The sequence below is a fragment of the Varanus komodoensis genome, unplaced genomic scaffold (genome assembly GCF_004798865.1).
Source record: "Varanus komodoensis strain SLA01 unplaced genomic scaffold, ASM479886v1 scaffold3, whole genome shotgun sequence".
Classification (NCBI taxonomy): Eukaryota; Metazoa; Chordata; class Lepidosauria; order Squamata; family Varanidae; genus Varanus; species Varanus komodoensis.
The window spans coordinates 36117826-36131750 of NW_025335761.1; the positions used below are offsets into that span (position 1 = coordinate 36117826).

Consider the following 13925-nt stretch of genomic DNA (forward strand, 5'->3'; position numbering starts at 1 on the left):
CACCTGTAAGCCCGTAAAGCACCACCGCACATTTAGGGCTGCATAAATCAAAGGCGCGAGTTTTCAGGAGTTGCCATATTGGTCTGTTGCAGCAAAACGAGCAAGAATCTTCTAGCACGTTTTGCTTTTAGGGCGCAATCCTATGCCTGTTTAGATGGAAAAGAATTCCTACAATTCCCAAACGTGCCCGAGCCAGCGTGGTTTGCTAAGTTATGCAGTGAATGCAGTTTAAACTTTTAAACTTTTCTGTTTAAACTGACAAAGGATTGCGCCCCTGTTCTGGCATAAGCTTTCATGGACACTGTACTCTGGGTGGGAAGCATTAACCTCGATATATGCGGGCTTAGAGGAGGGGGAGGTAAACTGCTCTGTCAAAGAAGAGCGCGAGTCTCCATTACGATGGGAAAAGGAAACTACAGCGGCGGCGGCGGTTTCTTCATTTATTCAGACGTAAACCCAGTCGGCGCGCTAAGTCTGAGTCTAGCTCCGCACACAGAAAAATCCCGCCGATGGAGAAAAGGAAGAGCATCGCATCCCCGCCTGGGACGAGCCAAGGGAGGTGTGACGTGAAGCGAGGTCGTCGCATCCGGAAGGGGAAGGAGTGCTCCCTTCCCCCACTTTCGAGGACCGGAAGTGCCGGTTGGAACCTACTCGGTGCCGAGCTGGAGAGGCCTAAGGAGGCGGCGACGCTGAGTTTTGATGCGGCCTAGGAGGCTGTTGTGGGAGCCGGGTGAGCAAGCTATGACACGTAGGGAAAGGGTCTGTTGCGAAGTTTGAGGAAGACAAGATCGAGCCGCGGAAACGGGGCAGGGAGGGAAGCAGAGAGGGGCGGACTCGGTCGTAGAGGCCTTTTCGTACCGTAGGGAAGACAGGGAAGGCGGTCAGTGGCTCCTAGGGAGGTACCGCTGTTGCAGGAAACCGCGTGCCAGGGAAAGGACAGAAGAAGGGTTCTCTTGGAGCAGACCAAAGGTCTCTTTCCTGCAGTGGCTGTCATCTGTGTGTTTCTTGGAAGCCCGCAAGTAGGGCGCAAGGATAGGAGCCTTCTCGTCTATTGTTCTTCCCAGTAAGTGGCATACTGTTGAGGGTCCACATAGGGGCATGTGAGACGGGACAAGAGGTGGTGGCATGGGTAGGAAGGAGCAAGAGGCGGACAGGGGGAGTGCTTAGGAAGCTGCTTTATGCTGAGTCAGACCATCGGACTAACTCGCTTGGTATTGTTGACATCAGGGATAGGCAACCTGGCGGATTGTAGATTTTTTGGACGACAACACCTAATCATTGGCTGTGCTGATAGGAGGGCACTACTGTGCCTATCATTGGCCTGCATTGTCAGGCATTAGCTTCCACGGTCTCAGGAAAGGATCAGTGGAAAACTGGGACCTCCAACATTTTCCCTTATGGTAGATGATTGAGGCAGTGCTTGGGATAGAAATGGGTTAAGGCTTGGAAAGAAAATGGTAACAGGGATGCCCTCGCCTTTCAGGTGTCATTATCTCTCCAAACCTTAGCTCATGGGCAAGTGGCTGTGAAAGCAGGAACATGACTGTTCTTTGGCAAGTTAGGGATTGACCATAACATAACTGCAAATGTAAGATCTTTTCTTAATCCTTGGGCACATGTATTATTATCACTTTGCTAGCCCTTCTCCTTTTGTTGATATATGCTCTATTAATGGTAGTACATACAATGATAGTAGAAACAATTCTTCCAGGTAGTGGTGGGAATTATTCTAAAAGCTACATAGGTGTTAAAGCTACATAGATGTTAAGTGGGACAGATATTACTATTAAGTTTCCATGCTTTCTTCAAGCAACTCAGGGTGGATGTATATGATCTCTCATCCTTCTTGCAACAATCTTGTAAGGCTGGAAAGACTGAGAGGTACTATCATTCATTTAGAAATTATTGTCGTATACTACATCCAGGAGACTCCCTAAAAAGGGTGCATAGTATTTTTGGTATTAAGCTGTAATGGGTTTGGAGCCACTTTTACAGTTGTTCTTTGCCTTGAAAAAAATTGAATATTGAAGTCTTTTTCCTGTGGATTATCTTCAGGCTCAGTTTTCCCCCCTGTTGTTCTAAGGAGAAAAGTGCTCTTTGAGGTATGTGAAGGAAATGGTATTTTAGTACTTCAGCTGGAAAAGAGAAGCATATGTGTTTTTAATGGGGAAACACCATCCGTGATAATACCAAAAAGCAGTTTGCAGTAAACACATTGGGTAGACTGAAAATGTGTGATTTGGGCTTGATGTGGTAGCATGATGGCAGGTTATTTATTTATTTATTTATTTATTCATTCATTCATTCATTCATTCATTCATTTCAATGTAATACCACTCAATAGCTGAGGTTCTCTGGGTGGTTAACAAAAGTTAAAAATAAGCAAAAGTTCAAAAAGACAAACAAGCAAATAATCAATTTCAAAAGAACAAAACCATAATAGGTATAGGAACAGTTTATACATTTAATAAATACATACATAAATGCATGATTGCAATTGCAATTGAAACAGCATAGAAGCATAGTGACAGTACAGAATAAAATGTAATATATAAAAACAACATAAAAAACATGAACTGTTAAGATGCTAGAAAAATAAAAAGGTCTTCACCTGCCACTAAAAAAAATATAAAGTAGGTGTCAGGTACACTTTTGGGAAGCGCATTCCACAACTGGGGTGCCACAAACCTCATCTTGATAGTCACCCACTTCACTTCCTTTGGAAGGGACTACTACAGAAGGACCCTTGAAGATGACCTCAGGATCTAGTGGGTGCATATGGGATGAGGCGATCCTTCAGATAACCTTGCCACAAGCCATTTAGGGCTTTGAATGTTAGTACCAACTCTTTGAATTGGGCTTGGACTTCAACCGGCAGCCAGTGTAGCTGGAAGAGGATTGGTGTTAATATATTCTCATGACCCAACCTCCATTAGCAGTCTTGCTGCCCCTTTTTGGATCTGTTCAGTTTCTGAACCATTTTCAGAGACAGCTTCACATACAGTGCATTATAGTAATCCAAATGAGAGATTTCCAGATCATGGGTAACTGTAGCTAGGCTCTTTCTATTCAGGTAGGATCTAATTGTTTACTTTTATGCTAGCAGACATTGCCCATGGATGAGTTGGTGCATGATTTGTTCTCGGCCCTCGAGCAGACTTCTGAACAGAAAAAGCTGGATGAGCTGTGTGAAGAAATGACTTTGAGCCCAAGGCAGCAGCGTCGACAGCTTCGCAAGAGGCGAGGACGCAAACGGCGTTCAGACCTCACACACCAAGCAGAGCATGCCTGCTGCTACAGTGGGGCCTCTGAGTCCAGCTTGGATGAAGTTGCAGAAGACTGTTGGGAAGTGCTAACTGCCAACTTCAGTGACTCAGATGACATGGCAGTAGCCAAACGTCATCCAACACTCAGTGCAACTCTCAGGAGTAAGCAGCACACCTGGCATGAGTCAGACTCATTCACTGAGAATGCACCTTGCCGACCACTCAGGCGCCGTCGAAAGGTCAAGCGTGTGACTTCAGAGGTGGCTGCTAGCCTTCAACAAAAACTCAGAGTATCAGAATGGAGTTATGAGAAGGGTTGCAGGTTCAAATCTGCTAAGAAGCAGCGTCTGTCTCGCTGGAAGGAGAATGCTCCCTGGACATCATCCAGCCGAGGACTGTGTGAGTCAGCAGAGACCAGGGCTTTCCTCAGCAAAGGTGGAAGGAATGAGAGGATGGAATGTGAAGCAGATGAACAGAAACAGGGTTCTGATGAAAACATGTCCGAATGGTGAGATGTACAAGACTCTCTTGTAATATTCCATTACAGTTGTTTACAAGTGGATGGTCCATCCACTGGGTAGCTTCCTTTGTTATGGACCATTTTCTTTATTGGTATAAATTGCTCCATTTTTCTTCAAGATAGCACTCTGTTCATTGTCAGTGACTCTCTGCTAAAAACTTGTTTTGCAGGAGATATGTGGGCAGATTCCAGTGTTATACGTGAAACTGATTTTGCTCTGATTTCCAATCTTTATTAGAAATAGCTCAAAAAAGCATGATTGTTTATCAGTCAAGCTTTGTTGCTGTTATCCTGCATCCTCTTGATCATATTTTTTGAGATGACATTTTCTTGTGCAGATCTTTTCCCACAGTGTTTGCTCAGAAATACCATCTGGTATTTTTTAGGAGCTTCAGAAGTAAGTGCTTTGCTGAAATACAAGTGATGTTGCTAGGATATTGCTACTATTGTCATTGCTGTCAGCCTTTTTTTTGCATTGTAGTTATACAGTGCATGCTGATATTTATGATGATTGCAGGTTAAGTAGTGATGTCATACTACAGGATGCTTCACACAGAATGCCCAGACTTCTGCATCAGTGTGTGCTAAAGTTGCTGTTTCCTTCTCTAATAAGTGATGGATTTGTATCTAATGTATACCTGTGGAAAGGTGGGCAACTTAATGTTTGCTTAGTAGTTCTCAGTCTAATTTCATGTGACCATTGGCTTGATTTCAAAAGCCCTCTGGAAGCAGTCAGTTCAGCCTTCATGCAAGAGTGATCTACCCTTCTGTGCCAGCTTGCTGGTCCGGGAAGGAGTGGGGAGAAAAAAGGGGATGGTAGCAGGAGAAAGAAAAGGGATGGCCCTGCTCACCATTAGTATGCAGCCCTTCACAGAGTATTCCTTTGAATGTGACCCTCAATAGAAAAGGGTTTCTGCTCCTCCTTTAAGAGGTGTATTCAAGTAAATTGAACATGATTTAAATGAAAGCAAAACTCAACATTTCAAAAAGCCTTTGTAAGAGACATATATCTGACTCTTTTACATGTGTTTTTTGCTGCCTATTATAAAATCTGGAGTTACGGTGTGGTAACTGTAGAATTTCCATGGTCTGTCTCATATTTAATGGTACTAGGAAGCAGGTATTTCAGAGGTATATGGCTGAATGTTTAGTTTACATTTTAAACTGGAGGAATGTCCTTATTTCTTGCCTGCTGTTCCTCTGTGTCAAAATTAGTTGTTTGGGGCACATGGAACTTAAGAAATAATTTTTTTAAATGATGAGAAAAAATTAGTAGTCACCTTTCCTTACAATATTTAGGCTTTTTTTCTAGTCTTCTCTCCTCTTCCCCTATGTATTAATATGCACACTTACCATTTTCTGTATACAATATGAATTACATTTTTCCTATTTTCTTGATAGGATAGGAAAGCAGAACCTTTCCATGCTTTGCTTGTCTGATGGGTCAAAATAGCAGCACTACTCATCCTAGCTCCTCTGAGCCCCAGTGCAAAAGGGAGCTCTATCATTTTTAAAATGTTAAAAGGGAACTTGTGGCTTGTAGATTATGTAGATATTGATTGGACTACTTTTTGTCAATTGGTATCTTCTTTTGCTAGATTTTTGAGGTACAACCACATCTATGTGTGTTCCTCAGTTTATTCTTTGCTACTGACAATATGTATTTTTGGTTCTCTTATAACTGGTAAGATCTGCTAATTCAGGAGCTGTTTGCATGGTATTAGTTTGCATGTGTGCCTTGTGACTTAATAATAAAATCTACTCCCTGGATTTCTTTTTTTGCTACAAAGTACTTTGTTGTTAACACAGCATACCTTATTCTACAAGTAAGCAAGTCTCCCTCTCCTTCTCTCAACACACACACACACACACACACACACACAGTGTGTATGTGGTGTTTGTTTTATAACATTTGCTAACTTAATCCTCTGCTTGTGAAAAACATTTTATTGATCTGAAGTCGAAAACACTTCAATTATTTTTGATATTGATATTAATTGACAATATTAAGCTATATGGCAGAAGTATACAGGGCCTCCTATGATACTTTCCTATGATGAATATTTTGAGTTTTTTTGTAAAAACCTCTGAGATATGGATTAACCCCTTCTCATCTACTTTCCTCCCTGGAATGGTTAAAGGCATCTTATCCTAACTGTTGTAAAAATTTTTGCTGCTCAGATAGATTTTAAATTATTATTTGAGTTAATTAGCTCTCCAGTAACTTGCATTTATTTTCCAAAGATTAATTTTAATTGGCTAGACTACAGTTATAACTGTTATATCACCTGTGGCTGAATCAGTGTTTTTATCCCACTGCAGGTACTGCTTACTAATATGAGAATGTTTGTGTTACAATTCTCTTGTGGAGGATCACTATAAATATTGTTATTTACATTTAAGTTTGAATGTAATTATCTTATTTTGTCTTTTTTGTAGTTCACTTCCCTCTGACCTCACCTCTGTTGACACTTTTTCCTCTTTACACCATGCTTCTGGTGAAGTGTACTCTAGTCCACAAGAACTTGTGTTTTAATAAATGAGTTTGCTGATTTTTAATCTGACATTACTGAGTCCATGCTTTTTAGTAAAACAGTGATATTTAAAAACACAATTAGGTGGTTATACTTGGGACTCTTCAGTTGGCCTCTTGTATAGCAGGAAGATACTTCAAATATGAAATTGCACAGGGTCTAACTTAGAACTGTTATTTTGGTCTGGATCCAAACTTGCCTTTTTGCAAACAAAGCAGCTCCTTCAAATCATATAAGGAATTGAGATGCAGCATAAGCTCCCTGCTGAAGGAATGAGGAAGGCATAGTTTGCTAATTTCTACTACAGCACTTTCCATAATATTCCAGTGTACTGGATCAGTTTCCCAAGAGGCACAAGGAACTGCAGCAGGACAAAAAATTTGGCAAAAATTGCCTCCACTTCTCCTTCCAGCAGGCCTAGATTCAGTGCTTGGTAGGCATGTTTCCTTTATATTTGGGATCAGTTGGCATTTGTAATGTATAAGAGGATTGCTGTCTAAAAGTTTTGGGAAGAAAAGTAAAGATTTAGTGGGCATGCTGGAATGAATGTGCTAGTTACAATACCGTAGAAATAAAACAATGTTTTGATTTTTTTTCCTAATGGCACTTTGGTTATCTCCAGTGTAGACATGAGTTGGGGGTCCTTCATTAATTTACAGTGTGAGCTTTTACTGTTGTACTCGGACGTCAGTTCTGTTGTGTTCAGTGGGGCTATTTTTTAGCGCTGCAGTCATCAGCTTTATGTTGTCTTAAGCCTCTCTGCTTTTCATGCACTTTGTAAACCATTTTGAGACTGGCATATTTTGGAGACGACGTGCCAATAAAATTACAGATACCTAATGCTCGTCAGTAAAGCAGTAGTTTTATTACCATGGCCAATCAAATTGGTCAAACTCTTTTGGACTTCAGGCAGTTGTTGATCATATCACACTTCCTTTTGGTAGAACAAATTAGATTTCTCTCAAATTAGATTTCTCTTACTTGAATTCAGCTTAAATACCTTGCTGAATTTCCCTGTTACCCTAATATTCAGCAAGATATGGAATATATCAACTATCAGAACACCCACTTGTTTCAACTTTTGTAGCTCACTTCCTTTCCTCTTTGATAGGTGCTGTATTTGGTGATAGCCTGAAGTGAGAGCCTAGCTAAGCTGATGTATTAGAGGTTTCCTCCCAGGAAAGGAAAAAAAAAATCTCCACTCCTAGAAGGCAAGTGACAGAGACAGAGTGTCCTGCCTCTCCCCCCCCCCCCTTCAGCCCAGCCTGACCTTCTGCATCCCCTCTGTGCCTCTTGTTTTCGTATTTTTATAGAAAATCAATATCCTTCTTGACACAAACAGTAGCTCAGGAGCAGGACTAAATAGGGGAGAGCTGAGATCTGTCCATCACCTCTCACTTTAACTCTACCAAACTATTTAATTATGGCCATGCTTTGCTCCAGGTGTTTGCAACAGTGCAATTGCTAAATGAGGGCCATTTTAACCAAAGATTGGGTGATCAATAACACTCTATAGCAATAGCTTGTCGGATCAATAGCATTCATTATTTTGTGGTTAAGGTAAGTAGCCTCCATTGTAACTGGAGGTCATTAATCAGTGTTTACTGGACTGCATATCCTCTACTAAAGCATAGTATGCTTTCATGTTGCACTGGCCTCTGTTGCAGGAACCTTTGAGCTGTGATTGCAGGAAGAAGGCTGGCTATAGTTTTGAAAACCTCTACTGAATTGCAGAGTAGTCCTATGCTCCCTTACTCAGCATCTACAGGGTCATAGGATAATTCAGATCCCAGCACTGAAGTTGGAGACTGATCTCCAGTCTTGGAGGTAGGAAACTGCATTCCAGTTCCCTTCCCACTACGCAAAATAAGCAGTGCCAGCTACCTCTTCAAGGTCATTTTTGGGGGATTACCAAGGTATCCTGCCATTTCTGTAGTTTCATTTCATCCCCTCAAGTAGTGTAGCTAGGTGGCCAAAAATGGACGTCTAGCTGAAATGCAGCATGGGAAGAGCAGGGAAGTAGAGAATGCCTCCAATACTCCCAATATCTGCACTGGATGGTCATAACCCTACAAGTTTGGAAACTTTTGAACATCAAGGGTGCAATCAATATGATTATGCCCTCATTTGTTTATATTTGTTTCACCAATCTACCTTGAGGATTTGGAGTAGAGGAATAGATATGATAATAAACCTAACATTGATTGATAACGTACAGCCACAATAAGAAGCTGGCTTTGGCTAGACAATTCCCAGAGACTGCTGGTATCTACTGTAATTGCATGTAATTGCACAACAACCCTCTTTAACAACACACTGTGATGTTGTTTTATTGTAAGAACGTCCTGCGACTCTCGGTAATAGGACGGTATAGAAAACCTGATGTCAAGCATTCTATCTTCCCATTTTTGTTTGTAAATAAATGTTTGTGGATGTTACAGAAGGTGATCTTTTCTCCCTCACCCTCTAGTTTTGGTGCATGATAGCTTAAAGTAAAGATAGAGAGGATTGCAAAAGCTTATATAGTCTTCTAGTGTCGGACACGACTTCACGACTAACAACAACAAAAACAACAACTTTCGCATCAAAATACAAAAGGACAGTCCAGAAGTGCAAGTATGTTAGATGCTTACTTGAGTTTTAGATCTGATCGGTCACTGGGTCTTCTCAAATCACAATATGTTTAGTATTTGTGATTTTACTTCACTATAGGAGGTAGGCAAAATTCTGTAGTTTTGATGTTTGTTATGGTGATAGTTTTCATAGTGTTGTAAGCAATAGTATTAGAAATTTTGGGGTTAGCTAAAACATTTTTAGGTTTAGGTTTATAAATTAGGGATTCCAGTGATACACGAACTGACTAAATTAATTGGCATTACTCGTCTCATGATACATTCTGGGTGATGCTTATCAATCAAGAGATGCCCAGTATTGTTTTTTTACTCCTGTATTGTTACAAACTTTGCTATGGTGAATACATCCTCCTCTTTTATCCTTGGACTGCCAGGTTGCACAGTTCAGAACAATGAGGAGATATCATTCCACATGCAAGCTTGCCATTTTCTGGGCTTTTTGATATGACACAAGATTGGATTGTATCACACTTGTTTTTTTTGCAAAGTTACAGTGATATTCTTTGTAGCTCCTATTGTATTCTAACTGCTTCATGAAGGTTTTATAGTATTGCAAAGCTGTTTTTCTTTATAAACACAAATGGAAAATATGAGGGGCCAAAACAGTCAGAACAACGGGCTTTGATTTGATCTTATATTTTGTTATGTTTCAGTCTCACAGTTCCTTCAACTAGGGCAGTTTAGCTTTATCAAAATCTTGGGAATTGGGAGGGAACAGAATTAGCCTTGATTTTTAAAGGAAATTATAGGCTTCAATATTTTTTGTGTTGATATATTAATTTCAGCCAAAAGATTAATAGGTTAGAGCAGAACTGGGCAAAAGGTAGATAACCAGATGTTTTGGACTTCAACTCCTTAGAAGGCCCTACTACCATGGTCAGTGATCACAAATGCTGGGCACTGAAGACTCAAACATTTGAAAGTTTATTTGGATCCAGCCCTCTTTAAATATTTAGCATTTAATAATATGTAAAAGTCAGGAAGTTTGCTTAGAAGCCAGCAGATAAGAAAACTTAGCAAAATGTCAGTGGGTGAGGGAAAAGTTTTTACTCAGGAAACTGAAACTTAATTTGCAGAAATGAATGAGAAACTACCTTCCTGATTGGTTCAGGTTGGGAAGAAAATATCGTTTTAGCCAATATAAGCTGGAAGCTAGAGCAGGAAAGAAGATAGAAGCAGAGAGGAAGGCAGAAAAGGGGTGGGGGTGGAAGGCAGGCAGGCAGGCAGGCAGGCAGGCAGGCAAGCAAGCAAGCAGGCCAGAGTCTTAGTTGAAATAGAGCTACAAGAATTGGGAGAACTGGTCCAATGACAGTAAGATATTGCTTGGATAAAGGATAAAATAGGGGCACAGTTTAATCAGATTACTTGGGTGTGTTTATCCATGGTTGCTTTATTATCTTATTGTACATACATTGATTGTAACATTTATTATAACATTTTCCTATTGATTTCTGCAAGCAAAAGCAGCTAAACAACTCAGAAACATACTCCATTCCTCAGTTGTTTGGTGTTGCCTTTGAACTTATAATCCTGGCTTGTTTCTCACCCAACAAACCAAATCCTGTGGTTTGTTGTAAAGGTGTTTCTTTGGTTTGTTGGAAAAGAGGCGAGTCAAAGATAGGATTATTTAGCCCTTCCCAGTTGCAGTGGTCTGGGTCAGTAGCTAAGATCCACAGTGATGCTCATGGTTAAGTGACAACCTTTAAATAAGTCCTCAAAAATGTCTAGCTGCTGCTTTGTGGTTGGTCTGATTATATATACCCATTAATAGCTTAAAAACTGAAGCCAACTCAGCTTGTTTGCCTGGAGGCTGTGTTTATTTATTGCTAATGATCAGATGAATGACTAGAAGTTTGTGAGCAGGGATTTTACACCTGGTATTCAATATCTGTAGCAGTTTACCCACTATGATCTTTTACATTGTTTACAAGGAACAAGTTCCCAATTATTTTGTTTGGCAAAATACCTTTAGGAAGCTGAATAAAGCAGAAGGGTTGATGGGGAAATTATTGTCTTGAGTATCTGTGGTGTACACTGGCATTTGTTTACTTGAAGTATCTGGGATAGCTATGGACTATTCAGATACCTGTCATTCTATGAAGAATTAAAATAGCTTGCATTCCAGAGAAATGGATGGGCATGGAAGTAATAGGAAAGTATCAAATTTGCAACATATTGTCATCTTGCATAAAGTTTAACTCTCTTTTTACTGTCATTAAACCTTCTCAAATAAACCTTTATTTTAGAAAATACCTATCTGAGATTATGTCAGCGGTGTCCTTTTATTCCAGTTAATTAATATTAGGCTGTTAGTGAAAGCATGATTTCATCTGAGAGAACAACAAAATGACTGCAAGGTTGAGAAATTCTGTAATTTTGCCTCTGCTCATAAAATGCATCTCATATCATCATTTATTTCGCCTTGCAAATATCCAATCAGTTGTGCATATTTCATCATACTCTAATTACCCTCTTAACAGATTGCTGGCATTATTCAAGGAGAATATATTTGTGATCTGCACAGTTATTTTTTATTTGGACATATCCTATGTTACTTCCTCAGTTGTACAGTGCCAGATACCTACAGAATGACTGTTTTCCTCTCTTATACTGCTGTAGCATGTTAAACCTGGTACTGCCTTACAGCAATGCTATTCCTATGTAATGTATACTTGGGAACTCTCCTAGTCCTAGAACTCTCCTAGGTTTTTGCAGAGGTGGCTATTAGACATGCATGTGTGCTTAATTCTCTGTGTTCTGTTTCCAGTGAAACCAGCAGTGTGTGTAGCAGCAGTGACACTGGCCTTTTCACCAATGATGAAGGTCGCCAAGGTAACAATAGGTTAACATTCCTATTCTTTAGTTTTATACTTTGAATAGTACAATAGGGGAAAGTAGTTAGAATTATTGGCCACTAATGAAAAAAGGGTAGTAGTGACAAAGGTCCAGATATGCACTGCATAGAAATCAAGGGAGAAGCTAATGAGGTTAAGGTCGTAATCTTAGCCATGCTTTATATGTAAGTGTGCATAAGATACATTTACATACTTCAAGTACTCATGATTAGAAATTTTAAATAACAAGTTCAAAGGAACCCAAATAACCTCATATAGAAGAGCAGTGTTTCATCCCTTTATACCCTGAAAGATTCAAGGAATGAAACAATGCACTTCTATGACATTATTTGAAAGTTGGTATTTAACTTTTCTAATCATGAGTACCTGAAGTAATTTAGCTAACATCTGTGCCTTAAAAATAGAGCATCTGCAATGGTGATGGTTCCAGAACTTGTCTTCTATCTGTGACTTTTAATAGTACTGCTGGAACGGAGGAGAAGACCATTTTAATTGATTTCCCTCTCTTCCTGCCATGCCTTCTGTGTTCCCCAAATATCCTTAATGTCCAGATGGCTGAACCAGCTCTATTAAAGTCTCATCCTTAGTCCTTTCCTTGAAAATAAACCCGGTTATCTCAGTGGAGTTTGTTTCCAAGCAAAGTTATTTAGGATTGTGCTGTAAACTTAATGAATTGTAAGCCACCTAGGAAAGCTTCAGCAGTTATAGGTGGCCTATAAATATGTATGTATGTATAAATAAATAAATAAATAGGCATTTTATAAGAAATTTGCAAATAACCCTCAAATGTTTTTTTTTTTAGAGAACTCATTTGCACCTTTCTTTTGGCTTCAAACATTGTAAGGGGCAAGTTTTAAAACTGTCATATTATCTTGTAACACTTTTAGTGGGACAGGGAAGGTTGAAATTGGTTGAACAATCAGTTGGAAACCATAACTTGAGCCAATAATGTTTGGTTATTTCATGGAGCAATTATTAAATATTGCTCACCACCCTAGTGTGTTTCTGGAAAACGTTTCTGGACTTCTATGTTTATGGTTTCCTTGTAGTGTCTTGTACCTTACAAAATTCTGTTCTAGAAAGTCTTGTGCTGTGTGTGTGTTTGCAGTGGAAGGAAAGAGCTGAAAAGCCTCTGTCCACCAGCAAACCAACATCTTTGGCAACTGATGATTAAATTTAAATACATAATATTTCTCTTTTTCAGTTTAGAGTGTTTTTGATATAAACACTATGATTTCCTTCATGCTTATGATTACAATAATACTAATTTGAAAAAAGTGGTGCAGTCCTGTCCATCCAGTGGTGGAACCGTGTCTTAAACATGCAAATTAGCCTGACTGGGAAACTGAAAACAGGGATGGGGACTATGTGACTGTGCAAATAATGTTGGACTGCAAGTCCCATTGGTTATCCCATTGATCCCAGAATTGGTTAAGCTGACTATGACTGATGCAATTGCAGTCCTTGTATATCAAGGAGAATTCTTTTACATCCAGGAGAATGTGATTCTTTCCCCTGCTAATAAGCCTTTGGCATGTGAATTCTGTGTGGATTTCATTCCAGTTCTTTAGAGACCAAGTAGCCTTCCTTATATTGTCAAATCTGAATTTTGCTTGCAGACTATCCCCTCCACATGTAGTGAACACTAGCAAGGATACTTTACCCCCTGCTGCTGTGCTTAGCATTTCATGACAATTTTGCTTCTCAATTAAAATAAAGTTTCTTTGAAGTCTATACAAAGTTATTTTGTCATTTTCTAAATTTAAAAAGTATGATTAACAGGAATACAGGTGTCTTCTGACAGCACAGATGTCACTACTTCTGTTCCATGCCATATATACGACCATTGCAGCCCAATGACTGCATGAAACTGATAAGCATATGTACACATGCAGACATCCCAGTGATGTGTATGATATGTCTCTATTCCTTCCATCAGTGTTTCTGATACAGAAAGATTTTTCCTTGCGGCTAATTAGGAAAAGAGTGACTTATATAGGGATGTCTGCAAGGAGAGGTAGAGATTTGAGGTAGTGAGGAATTTGGAGATGCTGGGGTCAAGATATCCTTGGGGAGGTTCAGTAGAAGCTTTGGGGGAGTTACAGATTGTGCAGTCT

General features: G+C 39.8%; 1 protein-coding gene across 9 annotated transcripts in view; it reads left to right on the forward strand.

Moving 5' to 3' along the window:
* Positions 1–622: 622 nt before the first annotated feature.
* Positions 623–13925, forward strand: part of GPATCH2L (G-patch domain containing 2 like) — a 46628-nt gene continuing 33325 nt past the window's right edge. For 5 of the 9 annotated variants that reach the window (XM_044435991.1, XM_044435993.1, XM_044435998.1 and 2 more), the window contains exons 1-4: positions 647–730; positions 2056–2102; positions 3104–3774; positions 11721–11785. In XM_044435991.1, the coding sequence (XP_044291926.1) occupies positions 700–730; positions 2056–2102; positions 3104–3774; positions 11721–11785 (814 nt within the window). In that variant the 5' untranslated portion in view covers positions 647–699. Of the gene's footprint in view, positions 731–757; positions 1064–2055; positions 2103–3103; positions 3775–11720; positions 11786–13925 lie in introns of those variants that run through there. The other 4 variants (XM_044435992.1, XM_044435994.1, XM_044435995.1 and 1 more) reach the window with 4 other exon arrangements.